This window comes from Chiloscyllium punctatum, chromosome 2, assembly GCF_047496795.1.
Source record: "Chiloscyllium punctatum isolate Juve2018m chromosome 2, sChiPun1.3, whole genome shotgun sequence".
Taxonomy (NCBI): domain Eukaryota; kingdom Metazoa; phylum Chordata; class Chondrichthyes; order Orectolobiformes; family Hemiscylliidae; genus Chiloscyllium; species Chiloscyllium punctatum.
Window position 1 is genome coordinate 16,341,154 of NC_092740.1, and position 16,857 is coordinate 16,358,010.

General features: G+C 42.2%; 1 protein-coding gene across 2 annotated transcripts in view; it reads left to right on the forward strand.

The window, feature by feature from the left end:
* The window catches only part of dok7b (docking protein 7b), a 131,921-nt gene extending 115,064 nt beyond the window's left edge, over positions 1–16,857 (forward strand). For both annotated transcript variants that reach the window (XM_072594349.1, XM_072594356.1), the window contains one exon: positions 10,072–16,857. In XM_072594349.1, coding sequence (XP_072450450.1) covers positions 10,072–10,211 — 140 coding nt within the window. In that variant the 3' untranslated portion in view covers positions 10,212–16,857. The remainder of the gene's footprint in view (positions 1–10,071) is intronic.

The window sequence follows — 16,857 nt, forward strand, 5'->3', positions numbered from 1 at the left end:
GCAGAAAAGTAATTTTAGCTGCAAGAGTTCAGAAGAGGCTGTGCCCATTAATAGTTCAATACAGCTGAGAAGGAGGTTTGAAAACTGACAAGCAGTATTTGCTTGTTGCGATTGAGCAGGATTAGAGCTCAAAGGTAGTTCTAGCTTGGTGAAGCTAATTGTCAGTGAAAAGCTGGAGTGGTGAATTAGTACTGGAGCACAATTTCAGAATCCAGGGTAGTATAGACACAAGAAAGGCAGGTGATTGACCAGAATAAGAGAAGTCATTGAGGTGGTCCAGGGCAGAGTGGCTCGGAGGAATGAGTTTCATACTCAAATTGACAAAAGTGAAGAATTGTGATTCCTTGTGAAGTTCAATGAGATTTGATGATATGCCATGTTGTTAAAATGTCTTAATCACATTTTTTTGTTTTCACTAATGGGATGGAGATGTTGCTAGGTGATTCAGCAATTATTGCCCATTCCTGCTTGACTTTGAGAAGGTGGTATGAGTTGCCTTCTTGAACTGCTGCAGATACACCCAAAGTCCCATTAGGGAGGGAGTTCCAGGAACTTGCCCCAGTAACACTGAAGGAAAAGTGATATGTTTCCAAGTCAGGATGTGGGTCAGTTGAAGGGGAACTTACAGGTGGTGGTGTTCCCATGTATCTGCTGCCCTTGTCCTTCTCGATGCAATTGGTTATGGGCTTTGAAGGTGCTGCGTAAGGAATTTGGCTATCTGAAGTGGACTGGATGGTGTTCAGTCATGGTCCATTACCCATGATTATCACGAGTAAATTCTGGCTGTAAAGATATACATAATCATATTCCGGTTCCAACTTATATCGTAACGTTTATTGTTGCTTGTTTAAATCATGGAATCTTGTGAATTTATCCTTTACTAAGACTTGCCTACTTTAAACAAAAAGGTCACAAACAGAAATTGCTGGGTAAACTCTGAAGGTCTGTGGAGAGAAAATAGAGTTAGCGTTTTGGGTCTACTGACTGTTGTTCATATTTCTAGCATCCACAGTTCTTTATTTTTGATGTGTAAAGGAAAGGATACTGGTTTTAGCTAGATTGTAACATAAAATTAGCAGTTTGGGTGAGGATTATAACAGCATAGACTAAGAAGGGACACATTCACCTCTTACATTCCATTAAATACCTGGACAATGTAACTTGCCCTTCGCAGTTTCCATCCAATATATTTTACCTCCTGAAGGAGAATTCTGCGAAGCTTCAATTACATAATATTTGCAGTGGAGGAATAATGCATTTTACCATGTTTATGGCGTACACCAAGAGTGGCAACCTTTTTGCATAGGAGATAGGGATACATTTCAATTTTTCTGTTTCTCATGAGAGGGTGTGGGAGTTTGGTGGGAGGAGAGGCTGTTAATTAACATTCCCTCTAATATGTTTTTCCACTGTGAGAACCTTGGGTTCTATGGATGATTCCAGAAGCTGGAGCCAGTGTGTTGGCACAGACAGAACAGAGAACACAGAACATTCCAGGCAACATTGCTTGTGTGCAAATTTCAGAAATATAAGTTGCCACAACAGCAAGCATAAAGTTTTCCAAAAGCATTGAAAACAATAAATTGATTTATTTTTATTTTTATTCATCATGGGATGTGGATATCTCTGTCTAGGCAGCATTTATTGCCCATCCCTAACCTGAGAGGGGAGTTAACAGTTAACAGCATTGCTGTGGGCCTGGAGTCACATACAGGCCAGACCAGTGGCATTAGTGAGAATTAGCTGAGTTTCTGGATTAATTATCTAGCGATAATACCAGATGGTCAATGTTCCCTGCTATGAGCACTTAATATAAATTACCATTACAAAGTGCCAAGCAGAAAAAATGATTTTTGCTTTTTTGGTTCCTAGGCAATCTTTCCACTTGTTTCCTTAAATTGTTGAATATATTGAATTTTCCTTAAATTACCCTCACTGGGTTAGGCTTCCCCAAATGAACTCCTTTTTCAAATGAAAGTAAAATACTAGAGAATGTTCTGACAAGGAGTTGTATCAGACTCTGATCGTTAACTCTGCTTCCCTTTCTGTTGGCAGAACTGCTGAGTTTCTCCAGCACTTCATGTTCTTGTACAGTAAGAGGGTAGGGGAATGGGTCTGGGTGGGATACTCTTTGGAGGGTCAGTGTGGACATATTGGGTTGAATGGCCTGTTTCTACACGGTAGGGATTACACGAAACCACCTTTTTCTGTTTTCCTAGCAGGCTGATGGAATTCCACGATGGTAAAGGAGTCTTTTTTCAAATTGGTAACTGATGTTCTCAATGAGTTTTCATGTTGAGCAGGCTAATCCACAAGTTAGCGCCTGTTTTCAGGAGGCCTCAAGAGAAGTTGAATGTTTATAGAGTTCACTTTCTTTTTATATCCATCAGATCATACTTCAAGTGTGAAAATAAAAGACATATTTCCTAATAAAAACTGAAAGAAATGCGGATGCTGTATATCAGAAATAAAAACAAATTGTTGGAAAAGTCTGACAGCATCTGTGGAGAGAAATCTGTTAATGTTTCAGGTCCAGTGATCCTTCCTCACAACTGATGGTAGCTAGGAAAATGTCAGCTTATATGCAGAATATAGGGTGGGGGAAGGAGGTAAGGAATTATCGATAGGTTATTCAAAGAGTGAGAACAGTTGGACAAAGGAGTGGATAACGATCTGTCGAAGAGGGTGAATAGATGTTGATGGGGACTGTTAGTGACTAATCATGGGCTGTGTGTGATAGCAGACTATATGATAACAAGGCTTGGTGTAAGGGGATTGGGGTAAGGACATGGGAGAGCTCAAGCCCTAATTATTGAACTCAATATTGAGTCCAGAAGTGAGAAAGTCTATAGCCTTAAAACTTGTCCTTAAACATTTAGACTAAAATGTAATGTTGAAATGTAGAACACATTTGCTGCATACTAGTAGATTGATAGATTCTTGTTGTCTCGAGGAATTAAGGGCTATGGGGAGAATGCGGGTAAGTGGAGTTGAAATGCCCATCAGCCATGATTGAATGGCGGAGTGGACTCGATGGGCCGAATGGCCTTACTTCCACTCCTATGTCTTATGGTCTTATGTTCTTATAGTCATAGACAGGCAGGGAGGGTAAGGCAATTAAGAACATTTGCCTTAACATCAGTGAATCTGTGTAAATAGGACACCGAGTGATAATATTCACGGCTGTTCCCTTGTGAAATTAATAACTGTTTGATTCTGACCTCGAAACGAAACTCAGTATCAATTAACTTCTCTCCTGAATTATTGACCTTCACTGTTATCTGCCTAGTTAAGAACATGCAGTGCTTTTGTAAATTTTTTGTATAAAGGAAACCTGTTTGTGACAGCACTGCAGAGTAGCCTGTCAGAGCTCTTGAAGAGCTGATATCCTACTCTGCTGCGTTATTAGAACCTAGTTAGCCTGGCTTATAGCTATCAGTGTTATGTTGTAACAGTGATGGTATTGGTAAATAAAGGGGATGACTAAAAAAAAGTCTGTAAGGTTTTTTAGACTACTAAAGAGTACGATCTTTGGGACAAACCAAGAGAGGCTTACAGGTTGAGTCCTCAAGGGATTCCCTGGGCCATTTCAAATCTGAACGTTAACAGTGGGCGACAGGGTCCCCATGTGGAAAATGAGGTAGTCTTCTTCCAGCTTCCACTGAGCTTCACTGGAGCACTGCAGCAAGTCTGAGACAGACATATTGGACAGGGAGTAGGGTGGTGTGTTAAGGTAGCAGGCAACTGGCAGGCAACAATTGTCTGTTGCCTTTTCCCTATTTACAAGCAGCCACAATATTGCAAGCCTTTGCCAATTTGCATACTTTGTTCATGAATAACAACATTGTTGGAGGTTCAGGAATAACAACAGTGTCTTATGGTCTCATGGTAACAACATTGTTGGAGATTCATAAATAACAACATTGTTGTGGGCTCATGAATAACAAAATTGTTGGGGGTTCATGAATAACAACATTGTTGTGGGCTCATGAATAACAACAGTGTTGGAGGTTCATGAATAACAACATTGTTGTGGGCTCATGAATAACAACACTGTTGGAGGTTCATGAATAACAACATTGTTGTGGGCTCATGAATAACAACATTGTTGGAGGTTCATGAATAACAACATTGTTGTGGGCTCATGAATAACAACATTGTTGGAGGTTCATGAATAACAACATTGTTGTGGGTTCATGAATAACAACATTGTTGGAGGTTCATGAATAACAACATTGTTGGGGGTTCATGAATAACAACATTGTTGTGGGCTCATGAATAACAACATTGTTGGGGGTTCATGAATAACAACATTGTTGGAGGTTGATGAATAACAACATTGTTGTGGGTTCGTGAATAACAACATTGTTGGAGGGTCATGAATAACAACATTGTTGGGGGTTCATGAATAACAACATTGTTGGAGATTCATGAATAACAACATTTTGGGGGTTCATGAATAACAACATTGTTGGAGGGTCATGAATAACAACATTGTTGGGGGTTCATGAATAACAACATTGTTGGAGGTTCATGAATAACAACATTTTGGGGGTTCATGAATAACAACACTGTTGGAGGTTCATGAACAACAACACTGCTGGAGGTTCATGAATAACAACACTGTTGGAGGTTCATGAATAACAACATTGTTGTGGGCTCATGAATAACAACATTGTTGTGGGTTCATGAATAACAACATTGTTGGAGGTTCATGAATAACAACATTGTTGGGGGTTCATGAATAACAACATTGTTGGAGGTTGATGAATAACAACATTGTTGGAGGTTCATGAATAACAACATTGTTGGAGGTTCATGAATAACAACATTGTTGGAGGTTCATGAATAACAACACTGTTGGGGGTTCATGAATAACAACATTGTTGGGGGTTCATGAATAACAACATTGTTGTGGGCTCATGAATAACAACATTGTTGGGGGTTCATGAATAACAACATTGTTGTGGGCTCATGAATAACAACAGTGTTGGAGGTTCATGAATAACAACATTGTTGTGGGCTCATGAATAACAACATTTTGGGGGTTCATGAATAACAACATTGTTGGGGGTTCATGAATAACAACATTGTTGGGGGTTCATGAATAACAACATTGTTGTGGGCTCATGAATAACAACATTGTTGGAGGTTCATGAATAACAACATTGTTGTGGATTCATGAATAACAACATTGTTGGAGGTTCATGAATAACAACATTGTTGGGGGTTCATGAATAACAACATTGTTGTGGGCTCATGAATAACAACATTGTTGGGGGTTCATGAATAACAACATTGTTGGAGGTTCATGAATAACAACATTGTTGGGGGTTCATGAATAACAACATTGTTGTGGGCTCATGAATAACAACATTGTTGGGGGTTCATGAATAACAACATTGTTGGAGGTTGATGAATAACAACATTGTTGGAGGTTCATGAATAACAACATTGTTGGAGGTTCATGAATAACAACATTGTTGGAGGTTCATGAATAACAACATTGTTGGGGGTTCATGAATAACAACATTGTTGGGGGTTCATGAATAACAACATTGTTGTGGGCTCATGAATAACAACATTGTTGGGGGTTCATGAATAACAACATTGTTGTGGGCTCATGAATAACAACAGTGTTGGAGGTTCATGAATAACAACATTGTTGTGGGCTCATGAATAACAACATTTTGGGGGTTCATGAATAACAACATTGTTGGGGGTTCATGAATAACAACATTGTTGGGGGTTCATGAATAACAACATTGTTGTGGGCTCATGAATAACAACATTGTTGGAGGTTCATGAATAACAACATTGTTGTGGGTTCATGAATAACAACATTGTTGGAGGTTCATGAATAACAACATTGTTGGGGGTTCATGAATAACAACATTGTTGTGGGCTCATGAATAACAACATTGTTGGGGGTTCATGAATAACAACATTGTTGGAGGTTCATGAATAACAACATTGTTGGGGGTTCATGAATAACAACATTGTTGTGGGCTCATGAATAACAACATTGTTGGGGGTTCATGAATAACAACATTGTTGGAGGTTGATGAATAACAACATTGTTGTGGGTTCGTGAATAACAACATTGTTGGAGGGTCATGAATAACAACATTGTTGGGGGTTCATGAATAACAACATTGTTGGAGGTTCATGAATAACAACATTGTTGGGGGTTCATGAATAACAACATTGTTGTGGGCTCATGAATAACAACATTGTTGGGGGTTCATGAATAACAACATTGTTGGAGGTTGATGAATAACAACATTGTTGTGGGTTCGTGAATAACAACATTGTTGGAGGGTCATGAATAACAACATTGTTGGGGGTTCATGAATAACAACATTGTTGGAGGTTCATGAATAACAACATTTTGGGGGTTCATGAATAACAACATTGTTGGAGGGTCATGAATAACAACATTGTTGGGGGTTCATGAATAACAACATTGTTGGAGGTTCATGAATAACAACATTTTGGGGGTTCATGAATAACAACACTGTTGGAGGTTCATGAACAACAACACTGTTGGAGGTTCATGAATAACAACACTGTTGGAGGTTCATGAATAACAACATTGTTGTGGGCTCATGAATAACAACACTGTTGGAGGTTCATGATTAACAACATTGTTGTGGGTTCATGAAGGACAACATTGTTGTGGGCTCATGAATAACAACATTGTTGGAGGTTCATGAACAACAACATTGTTGTGGGTTCATGAATAACAACACTGTTGGAGGTTCATGAATAACAACATTGTTGGGGGTTCATGAATAACAACATTGTTGGAGGTTGATGAATAACAACATTGTTGGAGGTTCATGAATAACAACATTGTTGGAGGTTCATGAATAACAACATTGTTGGAGGTTCATGAATAACAACATTTTGGGGGTTCATGAATAACAACATTGTTGGGGGTTCATGAATAACAACACTGTTGGGGGTTCATGAATAACAACATTGTTGTGGGCTCATGAATAACAACATTGTTGGGGGTTCATCAATAACAACAGTGTTGGAGGTTCATGAATAACAACATTGTTGGAGGTTCATGAATAACAACAGTGTTGAAGGTTCATGAATAACAACATTGTTGGGGGTTCATGAATAACAACAGTGTTGGAGGTTCATGAATAACAACATTTTTGGAGGTTCATGAATAACAACAGTGTTGGAGGTTCATGAATAACAACATTGTTGGGGGTTCATGAATAACAACATTGTTGTGGGCTCATGAATAACAACATTGTTGGAGGTTGATGAATAACAACATTGTTGTGGGCTCATGAATAACAACATTGTTGGAGGTTCATGAATAACAACATTGTTGGAGGTTGATGAATAACAACATTGTTGGAGGTTCATGAATAACAACATTGTTGTGAGTTCATGAATAACAACATTGTTGGAGGTTGATGAATAACAACATTGTTGGAGGTTCATGAATAACAACATTGTTGGGGGTTCATGAATAACAACATTGTTGGAGGTTGATGAATAACAACATTGTTGTGGGTTCATGAATAACAACATTGTTGGAGGTTCATGAATAACAACATTGTTGGAGGTTCATGAATAACAACATTGTTGGAGGTTCATGAATAACAACAGTGTTGGAGGTTGATGAATTACAACAGTGTTGAGGGTTCAATTCTTTCCTGTTCTGAGTCCTTGAGAGGTAAAAGGAACAGCTACATCTTTTGTAGAGGAATAATACCTTTGTGCAACAAACACACAAACATAGGATTGAGCATGAGTAAGCTTGCTCTGCCGTTCAATAAAAGTCTGGCTAATTTAACTGCTCTACATTCTCTATCCCTGATAACCTTTCACTCCTTTATCAAGGATCTCTCTACCTCTGCCTTGAGGAAGAGTATTTTAAAACTCTTCAAACAATATATAGACAGTTAAACCAGGAAAGAGGCCATAGCAGACCCTGTACAGGGAAATGAGTCTGGCCAGGTGATCAAAGTTTCAGTGGGAAAGTATTTTGAGAAGATCATAATTTAAGGGTGGCACAATGGCTGTGTGGTTAGCACTGTTATCTCACAGCACCAGGGATCTGGGTTTGATTCCAGCCTTTTGTGACTGTCTGTGTGGAGTTTGCACATTCTCCCTGTGTTTGTATGAGTTTCCTCTGGCTGCTCCAGTTTCCTTTCACGGTCCAAAGATGATCAGGTTAGGTGTATTGGCCACTTTAAGTTGCCCATAGAATCCTGCGATGTGCAGGCTACATGGATTGATGGAAATGCAGGGTTATAGGTATAGGGTACAGTTGTGGTTCTGGATGTTATGCTCTTCAAAGAGTTGTGGACTTAATGGGCTGAATGGCCTGCTTCCATACTGTAGGGATTCTATGTCACTGTGAGAGAAACAAATTCTCCTCATTAAATAGGCAACTCCTTTTTAAATGACGAGCCCCAGTTCTAGAGAAGCATCTCTTTTATATCTGCCAGAATGCTTCAGGTTCTAACATGTTTCGATTTCATGCTACAATCACTGGAATTAATGTGATTTGCACTGCCATGGGAGAAAGCTGACAGTACAGCTTACAAGATTGTCTTTTAAACTGGAGGGCCATGCGACAGGACATGGTTTGAGACATAGGTAAAAACGAGGACTGCAGATGCTGGAAACCAGATTCTAGATTAGAGTGGTGCTGGAAAAGCACAGCAGTTCAGGCAGCATCCGAGGAGCAGTAAAATCGACGTTTCGGGCAAAAGCCCTTCATCAGGAATACAGGCAGAGAGCCTGAAGGATGGAGAGATGAATGAGAGGAGGGTCGGGGTGGGGAGAAAGTAGCGTGGAGTACAATAGGTGAGTGGGGGAGTGGATGAAGGTGATAGGTCAGGGAGGAGGGTGGAGTGGATAGGTGGAAAAGAAGACAGGCAGGTAGGACAAGTCATGGGGACAGTGCTGAGCTGGAAGTGTGGAACTAGGGTGAGGTGGGGGAAGGGGAAATAAGGAAACTGTTGAAGTCCACATTGCTGCCCTGGGGTTGAAGTGTTCCGAGGCAGAAGATGAGGCGTTCTTCCTCCAGGCGTCTGGTGGTGAGGGAGCGGCCGTGAAGGAGGCCCAGGACCTCCATGTCCTCGGCAGATTGGGAGGGGGAGTTGAAATGTTGGGCCACAGGGCGGTGTGGTTGATTGGTGCGGGTGTCCCGGAGATGTTCCCTGAAGCGCTCTGCTAGGAGGCATCCAGTCTCCCCAATGTAGAGGAGACCACATCGAGAGCAACGGATACAATAAATGATACTGGTGGATGTGCAGGTAAAACTTTGATGGATGTGGAAGGCTCCTTTGGATGGAGGTGAGGGAGGAGGTGTGGGCACAGGTTTTGCAATTCCTGCGGTAGCAGGGGAAGGTGCCAGGAAGGGAGGGTGGGTTGTAGGGGTGCTTGGATCTGACCAGATAGCCACGGAGGGAATGGCCTTTGCGGAAGGCGGAAAGGGGTGGGGAGGGAAATATATTCCTGGTGGTGGGGTCTGTTTGGAGGTGGCGGAAATGTCGGCGGATGATTTGATTTATGCAAAGGTTGGTAGGGTGGAAGGTGAGCACTAGGGGCATTCTGTCCTTGTTACAGTTGGAGGGGTGGGGTCTGAGGGCAGAGGTGCGGGATGTAGACGAGATGCTTTGGAGGGCATCTTTAACCACATGGGAAGGAAATTGCGGTCTCTAAAGAAGGAGGCCATCTGGTGTGTTCTGTGGTGGAACTGGTCCTCCTGGGAGCAGATACAGCGGAGGCAAAGGAATTGGGAATACGGGATGGCATTTTTGCAGGAGATAGTGTGGGAAGAGGTGTAATCCAGGTAGCTGTGGGATTCGGTGGGTTTGTAAAAAATGTCGGTATCAAGTCGGCTGTCATTAATGGAGATGGAGAGGTCCAGGAAGGGGAGGGAGGTGTCAGAGATGGTCCAGGTAAATTTAAGGTCAGGGTGGAAGTTGATGAATTGCTCAACCTCCTCATGGGAGCACGAGGTAGCGCCAATGCAGTATGAGACATTTCACCTCGTTTCGTTGATGTTCATTCTCACTTGTCTTCCTGCAGGAGCAAGCTCTTCCAAGTACGCACAGATCGACATCACGGCCACGGAAACCGCGCACAAGGTGGGGACACAACATGCCCAGCACCGGGAGGAACGGCTACAGGAGTTGGAACAGAAGAGGAAAGGGCCGGCCCCGCAGTGATCCAGCAAGGCTGTGGTGCTCCGCAGAACTTCACATCTTCATTTTCTTCTTTTGGGATTCGAGCGGATACACGGGCTCAGTCCAGAACTTTGGAGTACAGGTGACCGAAATGGCAACTTCCACTTCGAATGTTGCTTCTGACGCACCAAGACTTTTTTAAAAATTGTGAACAGGTTCAAAGGGCTAATGGACTTGAGTATTGCACATATTGACTGCCAAAATATATTTTTGTCCACTTTCTCCTTGTCAGATTGTAACTTTTCCACTCGCTTTCACCCTTGCAATCCCCTCTTGAATGTGTTGACATCATGCTTGGCAGTACATGGGTGCCAGATGCTGTTTGGTACATTACCCATTCTTTACAGATGGCATTGGACATCTGCAAGCTATATGTTCCTGAGAAGGGAGTCACAGATGATCCTAATTCTTTGCTCCCCTACCTTTCAAGGGGCAGCTTGATCACAATCAGTCCTTGCTCACCATCAAGCCCTAACTTGAATGTACTTAGTCCCATGAGGGTGTCTTTCCTCGCTCACCACGGATGAGGAAGTGAGGGAAACTGAACTGGGCACCTTCGAGTTCTGTGTGCTACAGACATCACAGACTAGGGGAAGAAAATGAACCATAATTTTTTAAAAATTGTCTTTTAAATAAGTTCCAAGATTTCAATAATCAATACATCACAATCAGTGATAGAACTGTTTAAAGACAAGTGCTCACTTTTGCTTTTGGAAATTTGTGTTGAAACCTCTTCCACTGAAATGCACCTCAGTCTGTCTCTGTCCTATCCCCCATTTCCAAGTGTGGATAGTAGTACAGGCCTGAGGTTTGTGTCGAAGTGTTTCTGTAACTGAAGTTTCTGCCTGTGTCCTGTTGATGCACACTTTTGGGACTGGGGCTGGCTGTGAGGGCAGGGGTGTACTGGTCATATCTGCACTTCAGCAGCTCTGAACACAGTGCACTCAACAGAAGTATTTGCTTCATGTCTCTTACAAGCCCTAGTCGCAATGAATTATTTCTGCAGTTTACATTGTTTCTAGAATTGTTGATACGGATTGCGATTTTTTAAATTGCTTGGCCCAGGTTCTACCTTCTTGGTCAGTTTATCCTGTAGGATGGCCACAATAGTCACATCTGCAGTGATACAGAAGCCACTTGTTACTTGTGAGCCGAGATCAATGGATGGACAGTTAACAAGCTTGACATTCCTCTGTCAGCTGGAAAAAGCCTGTTACTCGAGTACAAAATGACGAGGGAAATATTGTGTAGGTCAAAGTTTCTGCCTTCAGCTCCCATACCTGTATTATTTTTCCTTTAGTTAGCTGTCTCCTCTCCAGGCAGCTTCCAAACTTGGATTCCTATTTGATCCTAAGCTGAGCATCTGTCTCCAGGTCTTCTCCTTCAGCCATATCCGTCCATACCTTCATCTCTCTCATCTCTGCCCTGTCTCAGCTTATCTGCTGTTGAAAACTTTAGTCATATCTCCTTACCTCCAGACTCAATTATTCCTGTTCTGGCCAGCTCTCTTTTACTCTCAGATAGCTTGAGCTCTACCTAAAATTCTGTTCCTTTTATCCTAATGCACACGCAATTCAACCATATCTCCTGTGATTACGACATTGGCTTCTGGTCCACCAATACCTCACGTTTAGAATTTTGACTCATTTTCAAATCTATCCCTATCTCGAACCTGTCCCTATCTCAGCGGCATCCTGCTGGCCTACAATCCTCTGATACCTCTGAGCACCTGTGATTCTAGTCTCTTTTGCATTGTTTCCTTTACTTCACCATTAGCAGCCCTTCCTTTAGCAGCTGAGGCTGTAAGCTCTGACATGCCCTCCCTCAACCTCTCCAGCTTAATGGTCTTCTTCAAGCGGCTCTTTCTAATTTATATCTTTGCCCATGGTTTGGCCACCTGCCCTTACAGATCCGACATGTCTCTTATGAGTAAAATATGTATTTGACCATGCTTCTTTTGTCAATATTTTTTGCAGGGTGTAGGTATTTCTGGCTATGCCAACATTGGTTGTCCAATGGACCTTAAAGGGATATCCAGCATCTTTTAGAACTGGGTGGTAGGTAGACACACAATGCCCCTAGGAGGGAATTCCAGGTCTTTGACCCTGCGACAGTGAAGAGAAGGTGGTATATTTCCAAGTTAGGATGGTGAGTGGCTTGGAGGGGAACTTGAAGGTGGAGGTATTCCCATGTATCTGCTGCCCTTGCCCTTCTAGGTGGTAGAGGCTGTGGGTTTGGAAGGTGCTGTGGAGATAGCCGTGGTGAAATTCTGCAGTGCATCCTCTAGATGGTACATTCTGTTGTGACTGGAGATAGTGAATGTTGAAGTTGCTGGATAGGGTGCTGTGGTTCGAGTGTACTGCTTTGTTCTGGGTGGTAAAGAGCTTCTTGAGCGTTGTTGGAGCTGCACCCAAACAAGCAAGTGGGGAGTATTCCATCACACTCCTGACTTGTGCCTTGTCGAGGGTGGACACGATTTGGACTCTGTTTTTCAGTGTTTCCAATACTGAATAAATCTCAAGAGTTGTGATCTGGTCAGGACTACCCCTGGCATATGTTCCAATGGTTTCACTGTGTAGTTCAGCATTCTGCTAGACTTGTTTGATTGCTGCATCGTATTAACTGGGCACACAAGATGGTTGAGCCACTTGATTTCTTTCACATTCGTCCTGAATATTTTTGACGCTTAGCTCTGGAGAACTTTAGAATAGGTCGAGAAATTTGGTATTTTAATTTTTTTGAAAACACACAAAGGGACGTTTTGGAAATCCTCTAAGTATTGAAATCACAGCCACTTGATCGAAAGAGGGCAGTCCAGAGGAAACCTGGGAACTGGGCCAATTCACCAAGCGTAATGTTCTGAAAAACAAGGGGAATGTAGAGTTCCATTCCAACTAGTTAGTCTGAGAACACTAACATCACCTATTGTGTTGTTTGTTGCAATTGTATACCACCACCACTTATACTAAATCTTCCACTATAACCATGATAACTTACTTACCACCATTACAACAATTTTATTAAGATTTTATATTTTATTCATTATATGACTTTAAACATTTTACAATGTTTATGAAGATTTTCTCCCACCACCAAATTCATAACTCGAGGAGGTGCCAACACCACATTTCCTCAGACTGGTACTGTTGGGTTGGCATCCCAGATCCTCAACGTAATCTCTGCCTCCCACTCTCCTTCTCTGACACCTGCTCACAGATCGATTCGGGCAGGTTGTAAAGTCTGTCTATCTGTTGCAGTTGATTTGTAACGGTTCCAGCATCAGGGATATTGTAAATTGTGATTACATCCTGAGTAAAGGACTTGTATCTCTGGGTGCCCAAGAAACACGTGAGACTGTTGTTCTCTTCGAGCCACTTTCCTCTTGCTCCTGTGATGAATCCAAAGTGGACAGGCTCAGAATGTCCAGTCAAATATTTAATCTCCTGGTTGAGGTATTTGTATTTTCTTGCCTTCAGTTTAAATGTTTTCCAGTGATTTCACATCATCTTCAAAATGTACTGTTGCCATCGACCACTGAAATTCTTGACGATCAGGTCTGACTTCCACAGGGATCCATCTTTGTCTTTCAGTGATTCGATGTAAGTAGTCCATCCACAATTTCTGACATATTGTTATAACTTCTCTGCGATCTTGTTGTGGCATTTGTTCCGTGCATTTTTCATGAATAAGCATTTGCCTGAAATAAGTGATAATGTTTCTCCAAGTGCCTTGCATCTTCAGCATTCCTTCTGTAAATATGGTCTACCCCTTGTCAAGGTAGTAATGGTTGGGCAGAGAGTGCAATTTAGAAGTAGACCATTGACTAGCCCAGATGATGTAACTTTGTATGAGGTTTTCCACCCAGGAACTTGAGACCATATCATTCTTGTAACATTTGATCCCAGATCCGTGGCTTCTCAAGTCCAGTCACTTGGCCAGTTCCCACTCTGTCCATGTCTTGTAGTTGGTAATTGACATTGCTTCTTGGGCATTCAAGTGTTACTCTGTCTTTGTAGCTGTGTTTTGTTCAGGTTTCTTTTTCATTTGAGAAAATCTTCACCTCCTTTAGGACCTTGAGTTGACGTCGTCCTTCTGCAGTTCCCAAGTTATTTCCATTACAAACTTGGAAGGAGGCTTGAATCATGCATCTGTAGATGCCTTGAGTGCTTCCTGTTTATGTATGACTGCAGCTGGGATTTGAATCTCAAGTTTTGGCATAACCGGTTCTCCGTCTTTACTCCTAGTATAGATAATACCATCAGTCCAATTTCCGAAGGGTGTCTCTGTGAGCATCCGATGGTAATATAGTCTCAGGATAACATACATTTTGAGGATTTCATTCTTTTGGAATAGTCAGAGAGCAGCAGTTTCTGAGCCAGAGATCTTAAATCTCTTAAGGTCTCAAATCTCTGCCTCCCACTCTCCTTCTCTAACACCTGCCCACATATCGATTCAGGCAGCTAGGTATCTCCTGGGGGAACGTAAGTGATGTTGTACCCTTTCAATATCTAGTTTCTCTCGTGGTTGTAAAGTCTTCACTTTGTAGGTAAAGTGGAAGTCTTTAGTCTTTGATATGTTGATTGTGAATCCTGTGTTATTGCTGTTTCACTGGACTATCTTCAGATCGCAAGTCATTCTGATGTCACTCGAAAGTACAATGTCATCTGCAAAGGACAAAGCAGAGTAGTTGATCCTTTTTCCATTGAACACCATGTATACTCTTGAGTTGGCTATTTCGACAGTGCGTAACAGCAGATCCAGTGCAGTGTTGTAGAGAATTGGAGAGTCACCTTGCTTGACTCCTTTCTCTATTTTAATAGGGTTAGTTTTACATTTGTTTCCTTCCATGATTGTGGTGTTATTGTTGCACAGATCTTCAGTCAGCTGTATAAATGATTCTGGGAGGCAGATTCTTTGCACAGCCTTGATTAATAGTTTATGATCAATGGAGTCAAAAGCCTTTGCGAGATCAATGAAGATAACTGAGAGATCCTTTCTATTCCTTTTGGTGCCACTTCTAATGTTTTCTCGGACTGTTTTCTAGAACTGCTATCTGTTCATCACAGCTTGGTGGTCATCGCTAGAAAAATTAATCCTGTCTAGGATTAATTGGTACTGTGACACTTACCTTCACTGTCATTTTAGTGAAGACGTGAAGTAGTATGAGTCCAATTGTGATCAGCCTCCAGTTAACTATGCTTTTCAGGCGTTCCATTTTGGAAATCTTCTCTTTCAACTCTTCTTTAATGAATTTGAAATTGATTTCATCCACAAGAAGAAGCGTCTGGGGAAGCATCGTACATGTCCTGAATGTCCTCCACTTTCATTCTGCCCAGACCGGCTGCACTCTTGGGGTCAATCCCCTCGATGGTGGTATCGATCTCTTCCTCCTCCTTGATGGGTCATATCAATTGACAATCATCCACTTTACTAGAATATTTTTGAATTTGTTATTGGGCATAAATAACTTAGCAGCGAAGTCCTTTTCTAGGTCCTCTTTTGAAGGTGGGAAAAGAGAGGTTGCCAGAGCCCCCAGGGTTTGGCAGGTTTGTTGTCACCTGTCATTTTTGTGCAGTAATTGTGTTTCGCTGAACTGGGAGTTTTTAAGCTGCCCACCAGTGTTCTTTATAGCTCAAGTCTTCTTCATTCTTCTAGTCTTCATCTGTTCCTTTCTCTGACCTAGGAGTGCTTTTAGTGGCTCTTCTCCATTCGTCAAAAAGTCTGAGATACACCTTATGAGACCCAACCCTACTGCTCTGATCTGTGGGGTCCCTTTTTTGCTTATCTTATCTTATCTTATGCCTGCATAAGCGAATCAGACTGCAAATTGGAGGAACAACACCTCATCTTCTGCCTAGGCAGCCCACAGCCTGGAGGACTCAACATTGAGTATTCCAATTTCAAATACCCTCCCTTCCCATCCTCCGACTCCTTTCCAGCCCCTCCCCCTCTTCACTTCCATTCCTCTGACCGACACTTCCTTCCAGCTACCAACCGGATTCATTGTTCCCATCCACCAACTAGCTCCTACCCTTTACCTATGCTCACCTATCCCTACCTCACCACACCGCCCCGTACCCACCCAAAACCATCCCTCGACTCCTCCTTTATCTGCGGCTCCCCTTACACTCACTTCTAGTCCTGAAGAAGGGCTACAGCCGAAATGTTGACTTCTCCACTTCCTGATGCTGCCTGGCTTGCTGTGTTCTTCCAGCCTCCTGCTTGCCTACCTTGGATAAGTGGGTCGTCAATGTCCCTAGGTTTGGGGTTGGGGGTTGCTGGTTGAATAATCCTCTTGGCCTGTCAGGGGATATCTGTTGCACTCTCGTCTCCTATATCTTTATCTGGGTTATTCTCTGGAGGTTTGTCAGGTACCAGATCATGGATTGTCACTTCGGAGTTCTACAACATTCTGATGTCTGTTCGGGTGTTTCTTTGTTCTGAGTATGCTTGCGATCTCCTTATCTATAAATGAATTTCCTGCAAACCATTGTTCTGGTTCTCGGAGAAATTCAGTTGCTTCTTCCATACACCTGTAGGCCCTCTCGGCAAAAGTGAGGACTGCAGATGCTGGAAACCAGAGTTTAGATCAAAGTGGGGCTGGAAAAGCACAGGGAGTCAGGCAGCA